Source organism: Peromyscus californicus, unplaced genomic scaffold (genome assembly GCF_007827085.1).
Source record: "Peromyscus californicus insignis strain IS unplaced genomic scaffold, ASM782708v3 Scaffold_2__1_contigs__length_46816999, whole genome shotgun sequence".
NCBI classification, from domain to species: Eukaryota; Metazoa; Chordata; class Mammalia; order Rodentia; family Cricetidae; genus Peromyscus; species Peromyscus californicus.
In genome coordinates this window covers 10205380-10223472 of record NW_026294540.1, presented here as the reverse complement: position 1 = coordinate 10223472, position 18093 = coordinate 10205380, and the positions used below count along the sequence as shown (strand labels likewise).

The window sequence follows — 18093 nt, the reverse complement described above, 5'->3', positions numbered from 1 at the left end:
ACTGCATATCCCGCACAATGTGGTAATCTCCCGATCGCAGAAAACACATCTTGATCATTGCTTTCAAAGGTCCGGTCATGCCCCATTTCACCATTTTGCAGACAGCACTGACTAGCCCAGGTGTCAAACACTGCCCAGTACGATAAACACCAACATCTGAGCCTCCCGCAGATGGTAGCCGTCCCGCGGCTCCGACCCTCTGTGGTTTTTCTAGGCAGGGAAGTGGAAACTCTGTCTTTAAAATCTGTGTCACAACCCTGAAGCAGAACTGTGTGTTTTTTCATGTTTTGGTTCAAGGCCCAGCACTTTAATGTAAGCCATCAACACATATTATATTAGCGTCAATGGACTAGTGGATCCAGGTGGCAGACCTCCTCCATATGGAATTTGCTACAAGTGTTTCCTAAAAGTTGTGTGTGAGTTTAACTGTCACACAGAATCACGTGACAGACACCAGGGCATTATGACTACCATCGGCAGCTCAGGGTTCCCCTTTGGGGTCACAGCCACATCTAAGAGTGTCCATATACTGCTTCCCTTAAATTGTGGTCTGTTTTGTTTTCTTTACATGCCTGTGTGCATGCATGCATGTTCAAATGTTTAGGAGCATGCATGTGAGGGCCCAAAGTTGACACTAGGCTTCTTCCTGGGTCTTTCTCCACCTTATCTGGTGTGGCAGGGACTCTTCCCATGAGCCCAGAACTTGCAGATTCAACTAGCCTAGTTATCCAGCTGCCCCAAGGCTCCTCCCATCTCCACCTCCAGAGTAATGTGATTATAGGCACCCTAGCCATGACATCTCAGCATTTGTGTGGTTGCTAGTGATGCGAACTCCAGACCTCAGGTGTGTGCCGCAAGGTACTTTGTCTGCCAAGCCAGCTCCCATTTAAGATTTTTTAAAATTTGATTTACTTTTGTTTTTCTGAAACAGGGCCTCACTATGTAGCCCAGGCTGGCCTCTAGCCTAAGGTAATTCTAAGTGCTAGGATTATAGGATTACAAGTATGAGCCCCCACACCTAGCTACGGTTTTTGTTTAAATCAACTCCCTTTCTATTCAAAATTATTTTACTCAGAAATATTGTCCTCACGACTCCGCATGACAAAGGAGAATCCAGGTGTGCCAGAGTTACCTGGTGTTAATAAAAAGATAACAAACTCTCTTTTGACATCCACAGGAAGTTCTGAAACCAAAGCCTGCCTTCTGGTTTTAAGGAGAAAATCGATGCCAGTAGAGAAGGTTCTAGAACGAACCAGTCCTGAACTAAAACTCTCTCACGGAGAACTGGAAAGTTCACGGATGGGATTGATTGGGGGTTGAGTGGGGAGCAAAGAAGCTGCAGAAATGGATCTAGTTAATAAAAAATGGGGGCGGGCTGGGCGGTGGTGGTGCACACCTTTAACCCCAGCACTCGGGAGGCAGAGGCAGGCAGATCTCTGTGAGTTCTAGGCCAACCTGGTCTACAAATCAAGTTCCGAGACAGCTGAGGATGTTTCACAGAGAAACCCTGTCTTGAAAAACCATAAACACACACACACACACACACACACACACACACACACACACACACACACACCAAAACAAACAAACAAAACATAACAAAACCAAAATCGAGGGAGGGAACGTGTGTATTTACGAAATATTTAAAAATCAACCATTATTTTTAAAAAAGATTTACCTTATTTTAAATTATGTGTCTCTGTGTGTGTTGTGTGCTTGTGCACATGGGTGCAGGTTCCTGCAGAGGCCAGAAGAGGGCACTGGATCCCCTGGAGCTAAAGTTACAGGTAGTTGTGAACCACCTGATGCAGGTGCTGGGAACCAAACTCAAGTCCTCTGAAAGAGAGGTATGTGTGCTCTTACCAACTGGGCCATCTTCTCAGCCCCTATTTATTATTATTATTATTATTAATGTGTGTGTATATGTAACTGTGTGTATGCCACAGCACATACTGAGTCAGAGGAGGGTCTCATGGAAGTGGTTCTCTCTTTCTGTCTTTACACACCTTCTAGGAATTGAACTCAGGTCCCCAAGCTTGCTCAGCGGGTGCATTGCAAGCTAAGTCATCTCACTGGCCCTAAGAGAAGTTATTAAATTTATCATGAAATTATTTAAGTGTGGGGGTGGTGGTGATGCATTGCTGTGGAGGACAAAGGACAATTTGTGGGAGTCAGTGTTCGCCTTCCACCCCTGTGGGTCCCAGGGATTCTACTCGGCTCATTATGCTTGGGGAGGCAAGGTTCATTTTCTGAAGTGTGTGCACTGCTGAGTGGCTGAGACAGTTCTCAGTGTTTGAATTAGATGGACACAGAGAGAGACTCGATCCCATCCATGAACTTTCTAGTTCTCCGTGAGAGAGTTTTAGTTCAGGACTGGTTCATTCTAGAACCTTCTCTAATGGCATCGATTTTCTCCTTAAAACCAGAAGGCAGGCTTTGGTTTCAGAACTTCCTGTGGATGTCAAAAGAGAGTTTGTCATCTTCTTATTGACTACCAAGTAACTCTGGCATGCCTGGATTCTCCTGGATTCTAGCCTCTAATTCTTGATCCTCCTGCCTCAGCCTCCTGGGTGCTGCCATCACAGGCCTGCATATCGTACCTGTCGCTTTCTGATTTTGTCTTGACTCTTCAGTGTGAGCGAGAGTCTAAAAATCATTTCAGAAAATTGTCTTTGAAATGTGTGCTTTTGAATTCAGAGGTCTGCCTGTCCTTCTAAGACTTTGTCAAAAAGCACAATCCAACGAAGGACAAACTTTTTAAAATGAATTTGCAAAGACTAACTGAAAACTTGATCACATAAATTCATGTATGCTGGCACATACCTATAATCTCAGCATTTTGAAGGCTGAGGAAGGAAGATCAAGAGTTTGAGGCTACTCTGGGCTACAGAGCAAGACCCTGTAATAATAATAATAATAATAATAATGACGATGATGATGATAATGATAATAGTAATAAATAATTTGGACTGGTATGCAGTCTAGTTATATATGCAGTTTAGTTAACATATGCCTAACATATAGAAAGTCCTGGGTCCAAATGCAGAAGCATAAATAAAACACATGGCACACACCTGTAATTGCATCACTCAGGCAGTGGAGGCAGGAGGATTAAAAGTTCCAGGTCATTGACTATATACACTGAGTTCAAAGCCAGCTTGGGCTACATGAGACTCTATTATAAACAAACAAAATAACAATAACTAGGACATTTTAACAGGATGGAATAATTCTCAGTCAAGTCGTTCCCACCCCTCCCCCCACCCCAGTCCCTAAAGCTGAGCCCTGCCAGTCCCTGTAACACTGAGGACTTATAAGGCTGTGAACCCAGGGCTACATCAGAGCCCAGAACTCCACTGTCCCACTAAGAACTCAGGACCCAAAAATTGGCCAAAGGAAAAAAAAATGAAGAACATGGGCTTTATTTTTGTCTTAAAAAAATTAATAATAAAAGCTTTTTGCTGGGCTGGAGAAATGGCTCAGTAGTTAAGAGCACTGGCTGATCTTCCAGAAGACCCAGGTTTGATTCCCAGCACCCATATGGTGGCTCACAAGTGCCTGTAACTCCAGTTCCCTGGGATCTGATGCCTTATTCCGCCCCCCCCCCCCTGTGGGCACCAGGCACACACATATGCACAGACATATACATACAGACATAATATTCAAACAATCATTTTTCAAAAAGTCAAAAACAGTTAACACACACACACAATACTTTTTTGCTCACATTGATTCTATGTCACTTCAGGTCACTCACAATTTCACTATTCCTTAATTTGTACAAATCTATGACAGCAGCCAGGCATGGTGGTTCACACCTGTAATTCCACCATGTACAAGACTGAAGCAGGAGGGTCATGAGTTCAAGGCCCCTACTGAGACTCTGTTTAAAAACAAAACAAGGCCAGGTGTTGGTGGTGCACGCCTTTAATCCCAGCACTCAGGAGGCAGAGCCAGGCGGATCTCTGTGAGTTCGAGGCCAGCCTGGGCTACAGAGTGAGTTCCAGGACAGGATCCAAAGCTACACAGAGAAACCCTGTCTCAAAAACAAACAAACAAACAAACAAAAACAAAACCCATTGCATAGGATAAAAAATAGTTATAGATACACTTAAACGCATTGATTTTGAATATGTCCTTTAAGGCGGTGCTGGGAACAGAACCCAGGGCCTTGCACACACTGATCCATTGCTCAGTGCTGCTCCACACCCCAGCTGCCCTTCTTGTAGGGACTGCATAGACACCTCCAGGATATATGCATTGCTAGGGAGGATTGGGGTGATGGATGGGTCAGGGGTAGATGGCCTCTAGCACAGGATCTAGGGGTGCAGAGATGGCGGGATCCCCAGGAACTCACTGGCTAGCCAGTCTAGCCAATTGCTAAGCTTTGGACTCAGTGAGAGACCCTGTCTCAGAGAGAAGGCGGGGCCAGTGAGGTGGTTTAGCTGGTAAAGGTGCTTGTCACCCAGCCTGGTAACCTGAGCTCTAGCCCTAGGACCAATGGGAGGGAAGGAGAGAACTGACCCCCTCAAGTTGTCATCTCCACTTGTGTGCATAGTGCACACACACACACACACACACACACACACACACACACACACGCCACAGACTAACATCCACGTATGTACATATGTGTGGTGTGTGTGTACACACACACACCACACATACGTGTACACACCCACACACTACAGGCATATACAACACACACAGGCACACACACACACACACACACACACACACACACACACACACACATGTGCACACACACAGAATCATCCTCGAGAAATCCTTCTAGACAGACTCTGTGGTGAAACACATTTAAATTTTGCACACGGCCTCCTACACTATAAACCAGTCTATAAACTGTAGGCTGCACGTCAGCTTATGAGCCCCCAAATCCGCACACCTGGAAGCCCTGCACCTACCCAAATGCTCCAGGGAAACCTACTTCTATTGACCATACAAAAGCACTCCCTTCCAAAATCAGCCTAAAACCGGATATCCGGGGAAGGAGAGAGTGGGGGGGGGGGCAAATATAAATGCCCGCTCCAACTGGTGAGACAGCAGTTGTAAAAATTAATGAAAATAATTGTTGCAAATTCTTGCTTTTGGGGAAAAAAAAACCAGCTCACAAGAGCCAAAAAAAATCTTAATTATGTCTCTCTATTAGAGGCTTCATTTCCTGGTCCAGACCAGAAAGCTCGTACCTCATAAATATGGACTCCATACACAAGGACTTAAGCTGGAAGAAAGTGCCTTGGAATGGAAAAGTCAGTTAATGTTGGGGATATGCATGCTTGCATACACAGCCATTGTAGTAAGAGCCGGGAAATGAAATGCCCCAGTGACTTGTGTTTAACACCTACATATTTCTAGGCAGTGTGCTGGGGGCTGCTGACAACTGCGGAGAGAACCCAAACAAAAATGTGTTTCCCCCGGAGTGAACGTCGTGGCTGGGGAAGAGTCGAGTTTTTAAATATCTTTTTTTTTTTTTTCCTTTTTCAGGCTGTCAAACATCTGGGGAAATAACTCCCAAATCCAGCGTAGGATCACAGCTGGGCTGAGGAAATACAGCTCGCCATTGAGAGTCCTGTGCTGAAAGGGTGGGTAGGTGCCTTACTGCCTAAGAAAGGAGCCCTGCCACATACTCCTCCTTACCTGGCACCTGGCTGGCCTGAAGAAAGCATCCCAGGGACACTGAGATCTTTGAACCCCTCCCCAAACAGCGGCTTGCATTCCTCAGGTATTCCTGGCTGTCCACTCACCCAGAATATCCCCTCCCAAATTCTGTCATCCAAAACAAAACAAGTAAGTTCTGGATTGACAATGATCACAAGGACCAGCATTTGGAGTTATTTTTTTCAACCACAATAACAGACCTAATTTTAAAATGACAGTCATTCAGATTTTAATATAACCAAGGAGTGACAGTGAGCAGGCAAAGAGTTCCTCCCCCCCCCCCCCCCCCCCCCCCCCCCCCCGCCAAAAAAAAAAAATTGAAAATTTTGAACAGAGCTGACCGGCAAACCAACTCACCAGTGGCTAGAACCACACCATTACCTCATCATGACGCTTATGCCATCCCCAGGGATTATTTTGTGATTTTCTTATGTAATCCTCCCAAGGATCTCATGAAGTGGATGCTGTTGTGATTCCCATTTTATAGATGGGACACTGAGTCAGATTCTGCCTTTGGGTCTGAGCACTCTGCCCCTCCCCCTTCCCCGGGTCCACCCCTTAATCCATGCGGTGTTAACATCTCAGCTGGTTTACCCATGCCCTCAGCCTTCTCAACACCCGTTCCAGCTGGGACAATAAAGCTGGAGACGCTGTCCACAAATCATAAGAAACCATGGCCCAGTTATTTCAGTCACACATCGTATATCCACCCGAGGAATGTTTTCTAGGGTCTTGAACTTGACTGGGAAGTGTATCACTTTTGGGCTCTTCACAAAGAAAATGAACGACTTTGGGACTCCACAGGTAAGAAGTAGGGAAGATCCTGTGGAAGATGGGGGGGAGGCGGGTAGAAACTTGTCTCCTGTGAAACCCCCTCTTCGGTGTGTCCAAAACCTCTCCACCTGGCTAAAAAGGCCTCCATGTGCGGTTCAACTGGAGTCCCACACCCAACTAATACAGGAAGCAATTCCGGGGTGGGGGAGTTTCTGTGCGGTCATCAAACACACACCCAAAAGCGTGGCTGGAGACCCACACTGGCAGATCTTTAGACTGTGCTCAAAACTCATACATGAGCCAGCAAAATTGGCTCAGCAGGTAAGGGTGCTTGCCTCCAAGCATCAAGACCTGAGTTCAAATCCCGGGACTCAGAAAAAAAAAGAACAAACTCACAAGTTGTCCTCTGACCTAGACAAACAAACCATAGCACATGTATAACCACCGCCCCCCACCCCGAGACACACACACACACACACACACACACACACACACACACACACACACACACACACAAATATGACAGTGTTGGGGGTATATATCCACATGTCACACGTGACATAGCAATCTTCAAGAGGCCAAAAATGCAACTCGGTGGCAGGATGTATGCTTAGCAATGCTTGAAGCTGTGAGTTCAAACACCAGCATGCTCAAAAAACGAACATCAAAAAGTGCATACTGTATGAAGTTAAAAACAGTGATGGGAGGCAAAGAAAGGGACATGAATGTTCACAGATCACACACAGTACAGATGTCATAACATCATCATGACGGAACTCAGACCATGCCATGGATCCAGGGACCCACTTTTTTAAAGGTCATTTTATATGTACACACACACACACACACACACACACACACACACACACACACACACACACCCTACCCTTCCTCTAGGAACCTAGGCTTGCCTGAGTGGGAGGTGGCTGAGGTATTTGTGGCCCTTGTGGGCGGTCCGGGAACCTTTATGGTCACAGAAGGATTGGGTTTTGCAGAGTCACCGAGGGAGGGAGCCCATCTCTGGAAGTGCGACTCAGGGTAGACTTAAGTTTCGCTAAGTCAGGGCAGCTGACCTCACCATTTTGCCCTTGGTGGGGTCAGCTCTGTTCTTTTCCTTTCAAGAAGTAATTGTGTTGGGGAGGGGGCAGGGGTTTCTTCTGGGGCAAGGGAAGGAAGCTCTCCCTAGATCTGGAAGGGATCATCCATCACAGGGCTGGGCCACTTACAGTCTGGATTCAGAGACTACCCTCAGTGGGTTGTAACAGGATTGATTGGTTGAGGCATTATCTACCACCCCAGCCAGCACCAGAATGACCTCCACTGGATGACCTGGAACTAAACTTGCCTATGATCCTTCTACGGCCTGCCCTGCCAGCCTCACAACCTATAGCTAACTTCACCCAGATTGGGGGTGGGGGTGGGGGAGGCTCCATGAAAGGGAGTCGGCTTTCACTGAGCTCACATGGAGCGACACACACACACACACACACACACACACACACACACACACACACACACACACACGTACGTTAGACTTGGCTACGCCACCTGCCCCATTGCCACTTGAGGGGCCTCTAAAAACCGGGACACTGGTCTCTCAAAGGAAAAGGCAATTCGCTCCAAGGGTAGCATTAGCCATGCACCTTTATTCCCACCCTTTCTGCAGGCTCGCACCAATTAAGCGCATGACAAGTTTGGTTCTAACGAGGAAAGGGTGGGTGAGAGAGAGAGATCCTCCCCCACCATGAATATAATGCGAACAGCTTCAACTCGACCCCTGCCCAGGTCCCTGGAGGAGAGTAGAAGCTGAGGCTGCCGGACTGTGGACCCACCCTCAGTCTTTAAAGGACTGCATTCCGGTGAAGACCTAGCGCATGCGTCCAGCGCCCCCCCCCCCACCCCCCGCCCGCCCTCCCTGCTGGCTCCCAGCTCCCAGAGACTTGGGCTTACCTTGTGATTCTGGTACGAAGTCACCGCGATAAACGCGGTCTCCGGAAAGACGTGGGTGCAGAACGCAGTATTCTTTGAACCAAATCCATTATTTTCGTCTGCTTTCACGATGTGTAATCGGGGCTGGTATTTGTGCATGGAGTTCAGGATAATCTAAAAAATAACAGAGAAAATGAGATTGTCAGAAGAAAAAAAAAAATCAAAACTCCCTTTGTCTCCAGCTAGATGCTTACTCCTCCCCCCTCTTCACTGCCAATTAGCTTTATTATATAGGCTCTCAGAAAGAAAAAAAAAATAGTCTTTTTTTTTCCTCTTCTGTTTTGAAAAGGGGCCAGTGATTTCATTTAAAAGAAACATTTCAAAAATGACAATTTCCACATAAGAAAGTCAAGGTAATATTCCAGGAACCTACCCAAAGCACACAAGGCAGTAAATCAGAATTCTTAATAAAGTTTGCTTAATAAATTAACTCTGTGTATAAGGGCACTTCCCGCCCCCAACGGGAGCCTGGCAAGTCCGGAGGCGGGAACCGGTGGGGGTTGGGAAAGCCCGGCCTGCCGGACATCAATGGGGCCTCGAGGGACAGGAAGAACAACGTATGTACATACATACAAAGTCATGGCACACACCGGCTCCTCCTCGAACTCCTGAGGAAGGCCAAGGGCTGATGAAACTCCAGCCAGATCAACCTCAAACCTAGGTCCTTTGTTTTGAAACATGAAAAGGAGGAGTCAACGAGAGAGAGAGAGAGAGAGAGAGAGAGAGAGAGAGAGAGAGAGAGAGAGAGAGAGAGAGAGAGAGAGAGACTCTGTTTATAGGTGAGAGCTGAGTCTGGCTTCCTAAACAGTGAGATGGGGAAAGTAAGTGCCCCCCCCACACACCCGCAGTCAACCCCACTGAAGCAGCGACTGATTGACCCTGGAGGCTTCCTTTCTTTTACATTTGGGACTCAAAGACAGACCTCTACCTCTGATGGGAAGGGGGTTGTGTTCTTCTCCATTCCTAGGCTACTCCGAGTGGGGCAGTCTCCTCCTGATGTGGTGGTTATTGCTACAACCATACTACTATTATTAGGAGATGGAGATGGAGAAGGATCCCTGGTTGCACATTCTGGCTGGAGTCAGGACAGCTGCATAAGCATTCATAGTAATAAAACCAGGTTTGCCATCCAGATGACGCCCATATTTTGATGCTGAGGGGGAGGGAGGGTGACTGTTTAATAGATCACCCAAACTTCCCTAATGCAACAGGCCACCTTTACCCATTCCCTGAACCTGGCCTGCTTTTCCCACAGGGGGAAAAAAAAAAAGTCCCAGGGGTGGGATTCCTTTTGGTGTCTCTGATTATTTTCATTGCTGACCCTGGCTTGCAGAATCCCGGGCCCAACCCTTGAACAAGGCCCTTGAGATGCAACCCCTCCGTTCCTGCCTGGGGACGGCTATCTCTAATCACACACACACACACACACACACACACACACACACACACACACACACACACACACGGCCACCTCCCAGGCTTATAGTGACGCTGGCTGACCCTGGCGGTGTGGCGACCGAGAGACGCACTGGGGCCCCCGGATTGACTGGCACAGCCCCTGGGCCAGCGCTGTCGTCCTCCCGGCTTAACCAAATTGCTTTGACAGCTGGGGACATGGTGGAGACTTCAGAAAGAGGGTGATCTAATGGCCCCTAATTCCATCAGGGTGACTCTAGTCTCAAAGTTGGGGTAGAGTACTTCTTTCTTTTTCCTTGGGTTGTGGAGAAGGAACTAAAAACAAACAAACAAACAAAAACAAAAAACCTGCTAAGTGGCCTGTATTTGTTGATAGGGCCAAGGACCTTTCCTGGATGTCTACTCCAAAGTGACCCCCAAAAGCACTGTCAGAAAAACAGAGGCACAATTTAGAGCTGAAATAATATTGGGGGACAGACTCGGTCGGTCGGCCAGCTGAAGGCTCCATGGAAGCCACCACTCAAGGGTCCCAGCACTCATGAGGAGGCAGCCAGAGGAAGAAAACAGGCAGAGTCTCCCAGGACCTTAACTTAATGTACCTGGTTAGTAACCACAGGAGTACCCCAAACCTCCTAACCCTGCTCCAGGAGAGCCCCAGGCCATTTATGCACTGGAGTCACAATCCAGCCTTCTCCCCTCTCATATGTTGAACCCCTCAGTGGACCATCCTGTAATTGAGCCTGTACCCTCCCCAGGACCCAGTTGGCCTCGGCCACTGGCATCACCTAGAAAAAGCAGATTCAACATTTGAACTTAGCCCCAAATGCATCCTACCCAGGTCCTCATTTCTCTAAACTGGAGACTACATGCTCCCCTCCCCGCTGTGAATCCCCTGTCCCCAAACAAACTGTATGAATTTGGGCACACTCTGCCCGTCCTGACTTCCCTTTGCAAAAGCAACCTTGAGTATCATCTTTCCAAAGGTCGAACCATCTAGCAAAAGACTCTAAATGCAGAATTTAAAGCCAAAGCAATCGAGAGATTTTTTGGACTATTTCTCCCAAAAGCTGGTGTTTTGTTGTTCTTTGGGTAAAGAAAGGTGAGGCTGGGCTGGGAACCCACTGAAAGAAGTTAATCACCAGGGAGAGGAGATGTACGCACTCACTATACACACACACACACACACACACACACACACACACACACACACACACACACATACACACACACTCCCTATACACACTCGAGATATATATATATATATACTATACACACTCACTATACCCCCATGTAGTTTGGGGGATTCACCAGGCCTCTCTCTGAGAACTAAAGAGACTCCGGGCTTAGGATTCTGGTCTATGTTTGTCTCCTCTAAGCATGGATAGGGGAAAGGAAACTGGAAAGCAGGAGAAAATAAAATCTATATGCCCCAAAGCACCAAGCTTAAAGGAGGCGCTAGTACCAGGGTTCACTTGCCACCTTTAAGAGAGGGGCCATTGCAGGAGACCCTGTACTCTCTATTCCCTTGGGAAAGTTCAATTATAAATCAGAGCTTGGAAATAGGGTGGCCTGAAACCTGGTCTCCAGTCACCCAAGGAAGAGGAAAGACAGATCCTAGGATAGACCACGGGGGGGGCAGAGGAGAGAGTGTCCCCCTCAGTTGGAGAGTGCTGGAGACATAAGAAAAAGGAGGAGGGGGTACTTAGAGTGGAACTGAGAGCGCTACACGAAGAAGGGAGCTGAGAAAGAAGGCAGGAAGGTGGGACGGGAATTTTCAGAACAGAAAAACAGAGGAAAGGGGCTGGGTGTGGGGGCTCTTCCAGCCTTCGGGAGGGTCCTAACTAGTTGGGGGACAGCTTGGGGCTATGTAAATGGAATCCTGGAGAGAGAACTAAGGAATCTGGGAAGCAGAACCAAAAGAAAAGAAAGAAAGAAAGAAAGAAAGAAAGAAAGAAAGAAAGAAAGAAAGAAAGAAAGAAAGAAAGAAAGAAAGAAAGAAAGAAAGAAAAGGAGGAAGGAAGAAAGAAAAGGAAAGGGAGACAGACGTTTGGAAGCCAAAGGATAGGGTCCCCGAGAGAAGTAAGGAGATGGGGGGTGGGGGGGTTGCCCCACACATTGATGCGGGGGGGCAGGGTACTTACATGCCCGAATGGGTCCAGGTGGTTATTAGTGAGCTTCAGTTTCTGGAAGGAGACAAGTTGTCGCATCCAGTGTGCTCCAGTCGCCGGGGAGTCCGGGTGCACATACAGGCGGCCAGGCATGGCAGGTTCAGCTTTGCCTGTGACAGACCTGGGTGAAGGAGACAGACAAGAGCTGAAGCGCTCTCTGTGGCCCAGAGGTAGCTGGCCCCGAAGAGGGCTGCGGTGAAGGGACAGACTGTTCAGGGTACAGGCTGGTCTCCTTCAGGATGCTTCCAGTCTCCGCTGCCCCAGAGCACCCCACACTGTATCCAACCAAGGCCCCTGGTCCGACTCTTTTTCTTCCTCCCCAACCTTCAACCTCTTCCCCAGCCCAGCGCTAGGCGTGTGTGGGGCCTCGAGGCCCCTGCTGCCCACCAGTTACTGGCGGAAAGCTGAAAATCTGCACGTGCAAGCTTCTTGAAAACTCTTTAAGTGCTTTCAAAGGAGCCATCCTTTTCCAGCCTCCCAGCAGTTCAGGGGAGCCCAGGAATGGCCTCTCCTCTCTCCTTTCACCAGTAAAGCCGTGGGCCAGTTTTGCAATTTCATAAAAAAAAAAGTCATGTTCAAAGCAGGTAACTCATAAAAAATAACTGTAAATGGTTTTGTGCCCCCTAGAAATATACCCAGTACTTGGTAACAATACGCCTTTTACAAAAAAAAAATAAAAATAAAAAGTAAAATAAAAATGTGGAACCCATGTGGGTGTAGAAGTACTACACAGGGTCCCCTCACTTCCTGGCAGCCTCAGTTTTCATCGCTGTGAAATGGGAGCTAGTTGCTGCAGACCCTTTCTATGTAATAGATTAGGCACACAAGTCTTGAGCCTTAGTAGGAGCTAAAATAATAGCAATAATAATAATAATAGTAACAATAGTAATAATGCGTTTACTGGTTCAGTTGCTGGGGAGTGGAATAGACGTTGCTCTTCCCTCCCAGCTCTCCTGCCCTCTGGAACTCTGGAACCTACCATTTATTGTCTGCAAATTTATATCTGTGGTCGTCCGCGGGAACAATATCCATGAGAAGAATGTACTTCGTTTTGGGATTAAGGCCAGTCACCTTCACTTTGTAACTAGGAAACATCCGCCTGCGAGAGAGAGGGAGAGGGAGATGGACGGAGGAACACACACAGAGAAAGAAGGGGGGCGGTTAATGCCAATACTCAGAAGAGCCGTTCCTGATCTTTTAGCAATTCCCGGAGACATGAAGAGCACTGGCCCCACTCCATCCCCGGTGAGATCCACCCCGGGTTTCTCCTGAAGTTGCTGGGAGGAGAATAGAACCAGAGGGAAAGCAGGCAGCTGCAGCCGTTGCAGGCACCTAGGGAGAAAATAGGACCCGGAGACCGCTGCTTATAGGCGGCTATGTTTAGAGACTCGCTTTCTGGGGAACCTGGTAACAGGGCGAGGAGGACGCTCACTCAGTACAAAGCTAGAGAGGCCTTCTCACTCTGGTCCCGTGGCCCGCCAACCAAGGTAGTGGGAACACATCGCCTTCGAGACTAACTTTAGTCCTCCGGCCTTGGAGGTGCAGGTTAACTGTGACTGCTAAAGCAGTTCCCAAGTTCGCTGGATTAGTGACCAGGCCCCGCATCGCCAGCGTGCGGTTACTCATAAATGATCTGCAATTTCTCCACGGAGCTTGGCAGGTTTCCCTGGGGAGCTTAAACTCCCAGGCACGCAGGAAAGAAATTCCAAACCCTTCCAGATTCGGTTTTAGAGAGAGCCGAAGGCTGTACTAGAAAGCTGATGGCACACAACTGGTGCAGAACTCGGATTGTTAGGGCTCCCCCCCCCCCCCCGTTCCACGGCCCCACTAGAAATTTTTCCTTAACGTTTGGTGAGGACAGCGCCCCAGAAAGCAGGGGATCCGACTGGATTTGCGCATCAGGACAAATCGTTGGACCTAGGCTGTTGCAGTGTGAGCAGAGCGGTGAGGAGGCCTTTCGTCGGTCGGTCTCGGTGGCAGGCCCAGAGCCCGGACCTCCCCGTGTTTATCTGGCCTTAGCAAGAGCGCCTGCCCCGCAGGCAAAGGCACAAGAAACTGACTTTGCAAGCCTTTTATAGTTAAATCCTCTCGGCTCCAGCGAGGGGGAAAAAGGCAGCCGGCTGGGACTTTCCTTCCTGGGCAGGATGGGAAAGGGGACCTCAGATGTCTGATATAAACAGACCCACCGCCTTCTAGTTCACCAGGGCCTTGGGCTGAGCGGGGGAGTCGACATTGTTTAATTTCAAGAAATAATAAACGTCACGGTTGTCAGTTTATTGAGGGCGGCTCGGGCTGGAGAACCCGCGGAATCTGGAAAAATCAACTCCACCCTTTGCCTTCACACACCCGGCAGCTTGGGCCTACTGGCCTGGCCTCTGTCTCTTCACACGCTGGCTCTAGCCAGACTCCGGACCCCTTAGATGCTCGGGGACCTATGTAGCGTCAGCCGGGCGGGGGAGCAAAGAGGAGGTTCCCCAGGCTGGGACACACAAACGCGTTGGGGGGGGGGGGCACTAGGAGACCCAGCGCTTGCACTTCTCGGCCCCCCATCCCCTTCCCCCCAGGCCAAGCCTTTCTAGCTGAAACTCCTGCCGGTCTTGTAGAGCAATTCTGGGCCGGCCCTGGGCCCTGCGCAATGGCCGATCGGCTGTGTTTATCCGTGTCTGTGTACAGAGCTCCGAGGAGCCCTCCGCTTGGTTTCAAAGGCTTCGCCCCGCGCTCTATAAACAATGGAAGAGGTGGTAGCGAATACATTCAACAGTTTCAGGGTTTGACTATCGGCGGCGGGCGGGTGGGACCCTGGAATTATTCCAAGGTCAGAGAAGGTGGGAATAGGGGTTGGGGCAAGGGATCAAGTCCAAATCTAACCACTCAAAATCCTTCTCTCTCTCTCTCTCTCTCTCTCTCTCTCTCTCTCTCTCTCTCTCTCTCTCTCTCTCTCTCTCTCTCTCTCTCTCCTTGATAACCTACCTGTTCAGATAACTCACTCAGGCCCTTGTGGATTTTAATCTTCCTATAAGACGGGGAAGGAATATCTCACCCAGAGGTAAGTAAGCCTTTGGAGTAGGTCCCCATCCTGCCGAGGACTCGCGTAAGCCAGAATGGACTCTGATCGAATACTGTCTCCGTTCTATTTTTTTTTTTTTCTCCTTGCCTAGTCTCCCTCTTTTCTCGCCTTCAAGGGCTGCCCTTCTGTGCCAGGAGCCAGCTCACCTCCCTGCCTTTGTGATGATCATCTCTGTGCCCACTTCATGGAACTTCAGCCACAATTCTCTTTCATGAAGAAACACCTTGATTCCTTCCATGCCCTGAGAGACAGAGAGAAATTTTTTGGTGAGAAGCCTTAGAGGGCAATCTTTTCCCAAACTCCCCCTGTATGCAGAGGCCGCTTCTCTGTTACCCCCCGGAAGTCTGTGAGTTCAAAGAAAGGGGGTTCTGACTTCTGCCCGGAGTGATAGGGACTCTAGGGCAACCCAAGGCATCTGCCTAGGATTCCCTAGGCAGGCTTGAGCCTGCTTCCAGCAACCTCTCAGCTCAAGGTACCTGTTGTCTCCTCCACCAGCTTGAGGCCTGGGAATCATCTCCCACCACTGTGCTCCTCCGTAGAGGACCAGGCCAGCTAATTTTGATCCGTTTTTATCTGAGATATGGTTTGGGGGGGGTTGTCAATCTAGAAAACCCCACTAGGATATTCTTGCATAGTCACCCAGACGCAAAACACACAGCTATGCAAATACATTACTGTCAATCATCACTGGGTGTGACTATAAACATAAAAGAATTTTTCGATCTTATTCAGTATTATTATTACTTGAAACAAAGTCTCACTCTGTAGCCCGGGAAGGCCTGGAATTCACGATGCAGCACATGTACTGGTATCAAACTCTTGGCAATCCTCCTGCCTCACCCTCCCAAGGGCTGGGATTCCAGCACATGTGAGCCACTCTGTGGAAATTTTCAATTTTAAAATGACCCCCCCCCCGCGCGCGCGCGCGCGTGCACCCGCCAAGGACCAAAATCAAAAATTAATTCTCAGTGTCTATATTACCAATTCTTCCAGGCCCTCACCATACCGCTGCCCAACCTTTGACTTGGGGCAGCCTGGAGCCTTTTAACATTTCCCCTTTCAACTGTAAGTTATTTTTAAAAACCGATACCAAAGCAGTCAGACACAAATCTTCATTTTGAAACAAGTATTAATTGACTAAAAAGCAGACTTGTTTTTCCTTTTTAAAAAAATCTGTAAATCTCCCACAACCATTCTTAAGCCTCTCTGCTTTTATTTAACACACACACACACACACACACACACACACACACACACACACACACACACACCTCTTGGAAACGTGAAGCTAAGGAGAGAACCTGGGACTCCCCAGGAAGGATTTCTGCATCCAACCTATCTCCCTGTTTAAATCTTCCCTGCTCAGTGCCTGGTGACACCTAGTTTTTAAATCCATCTGGAGCACCCACAGCGCTGGGCGTTTCAGGGTGCAGCGCACAGGGTGAGACCCCCTCCCTCCGCTCGGAACCAGCTTCCAGCCCGGCGGAGCTCAGGGCTCGGGGTGCCCGTGGTGCTCTCCTCGGCGGGTCAGGGCGTTCCTCCAGGCCCCGGAGCAAAGATAAATGGCGTTGCGTGAGGGGCAAGGCGAGCTGCGCAGAGCAGGCAGGCAGAGGCGAAGGCTAAGAAAGATCTAAGGGGGGTCAAGCCATCGCTCATGCCGGCCTGAAGCGGCCGCTGACCCGACCCTTAATAAGGCATACCGGGGCAGCTGGGAGAGAATTATCTGGGCCATTGTTAGCTGACCCCAAATAGTCGGATAATTGAGAGCTCTCCAATAATGTAAATAGGTTTCTAAAATACGCAGGCCATAAAGATAAACGCCTCGATAAAGTGGATTGGAATAGAGGGGGACTGGGGGAGATCGGATGAGACTACCCAGGAAAGAGGGGGGAGTAACCGCTAGCTGGGAGCCGGGCTTAGGCCTTGGTCTGAGCTTTGGGGCCGGCTTTTCTTACCTGCTGGGTGAAAGCGGCCTGCGGGGATGATGGAGATTTGCTGGGAGCCCCCAGAGCGCTCTCGGGTTTGGAATCGCAGGACCTGTCTTTGGAGTCAGGCTCCAGAGGCGTGTGCGCAAGGCCAAAGCCCTCATCTGCATCCGCCATGGTGTGCCCCGGGGTCCTGTGCCCGCGCGAGGTTCTATTCTGAGGACAAGAGACAGAGTTGGAGAGTGTCTAGAGACATCGCGGACAGCAGTTTGACCCTCCACTCCGGGCTGAAGGAGGCTGTGCAAAGTCTTTTTATTATTTCACTTTCCGACCACGACCACGCACTGCCGCTTGCGAAATACCCGCTTCAGACAGGGAGGAGGCGGCGGCAAGGCCCCCCGCATCTCCCCTGCTCAGGCTCTGGGCGATAAGAGAGCTGTCCGTCAAATTTGTCTGAACTCCTGGAAGAGCCAATAAAGATAAGGCGCCTGTATTTTTGGAAGCCATCGGGTAGGAACCCAAAACAAAACAGAAAACAAAAACCCAGCGCCCCTTTGAGAAATGGTCTTTGTCGAATTTGGGAAGTCATGCCAGCATTTTTTTTTTTTTAATGAAACCTCCTAAGAGACATTATTTTCCCACAATAGGCAAAAGGCCCAAAATGACCCGCGTCTTGCAAAAATAAAAAACACAGGGGAGATAAGCTCGGAGGAAAGAGAATAGTGGACCTCTCGCTTTCTCATACAGGCCTTAAGATGAAACAACCTTTAAAACTAAGTCTTCCCCTCTCCCAACTTTAAGCACAAGACCAGTTTTAAAAATTTGAAAGTAGCCACACTGAAGACAGGAGGTAGATCGGAGAGGGGCTGCGACTCTGCTGCAGGCTCTCCGCGGCAAGCCGGTGGGCTGTCTCCTCCCGGCTCTTTCAGATCGCTAGCTAGCTAGCTGGGGCCGGCAGGCGTTTCCCGGAGTAGCCAGGCTAAAGGGAACTTCTTTGAGCTTCAATCAGGGCTGGCTCACTCAAACTGCAGGCCTGGCTCCCGGTTGGATAGTCTAAAATCGGCCCCAGATAAAT

At 49.0% G+C, this 18093-nt stretch overlaps 1 protein-coding gene across 1 annotated transcript in view; it reads right to left on the bottom strand.

The window, feature by feature from the left end:
* Tbx5 (T-box transcription factor 5) overlaps positions 1-17195 on the bottom strand; it is a 46469-nt gene extending 29274 nt beyond the window's left edge. The window contains exons 1-5 of the mRNA XM_052754822.1: positions 17049-17195; positions 15240-15334; positions 13006-13125; positions 12000-12147; positions 8404-8556 (exon numbers count right to left, since the gene is read on the bottom strand). Of these exons, the coding sequence (XP_052610782.1) occupies positions 8404-8556; positions 12000-12147; positions 13006-13125; positions 15240-15334; positions 17049-17195 (663 nt within the window). The remainder of the gene's footprint in view (positions 1-8403; positions 8557-11999; positions 12148-13005; positions 13126-15239; positions 15335-17048) is intronic.
* Positions 17196-18093: the final 898 nt, after the last annotated feature.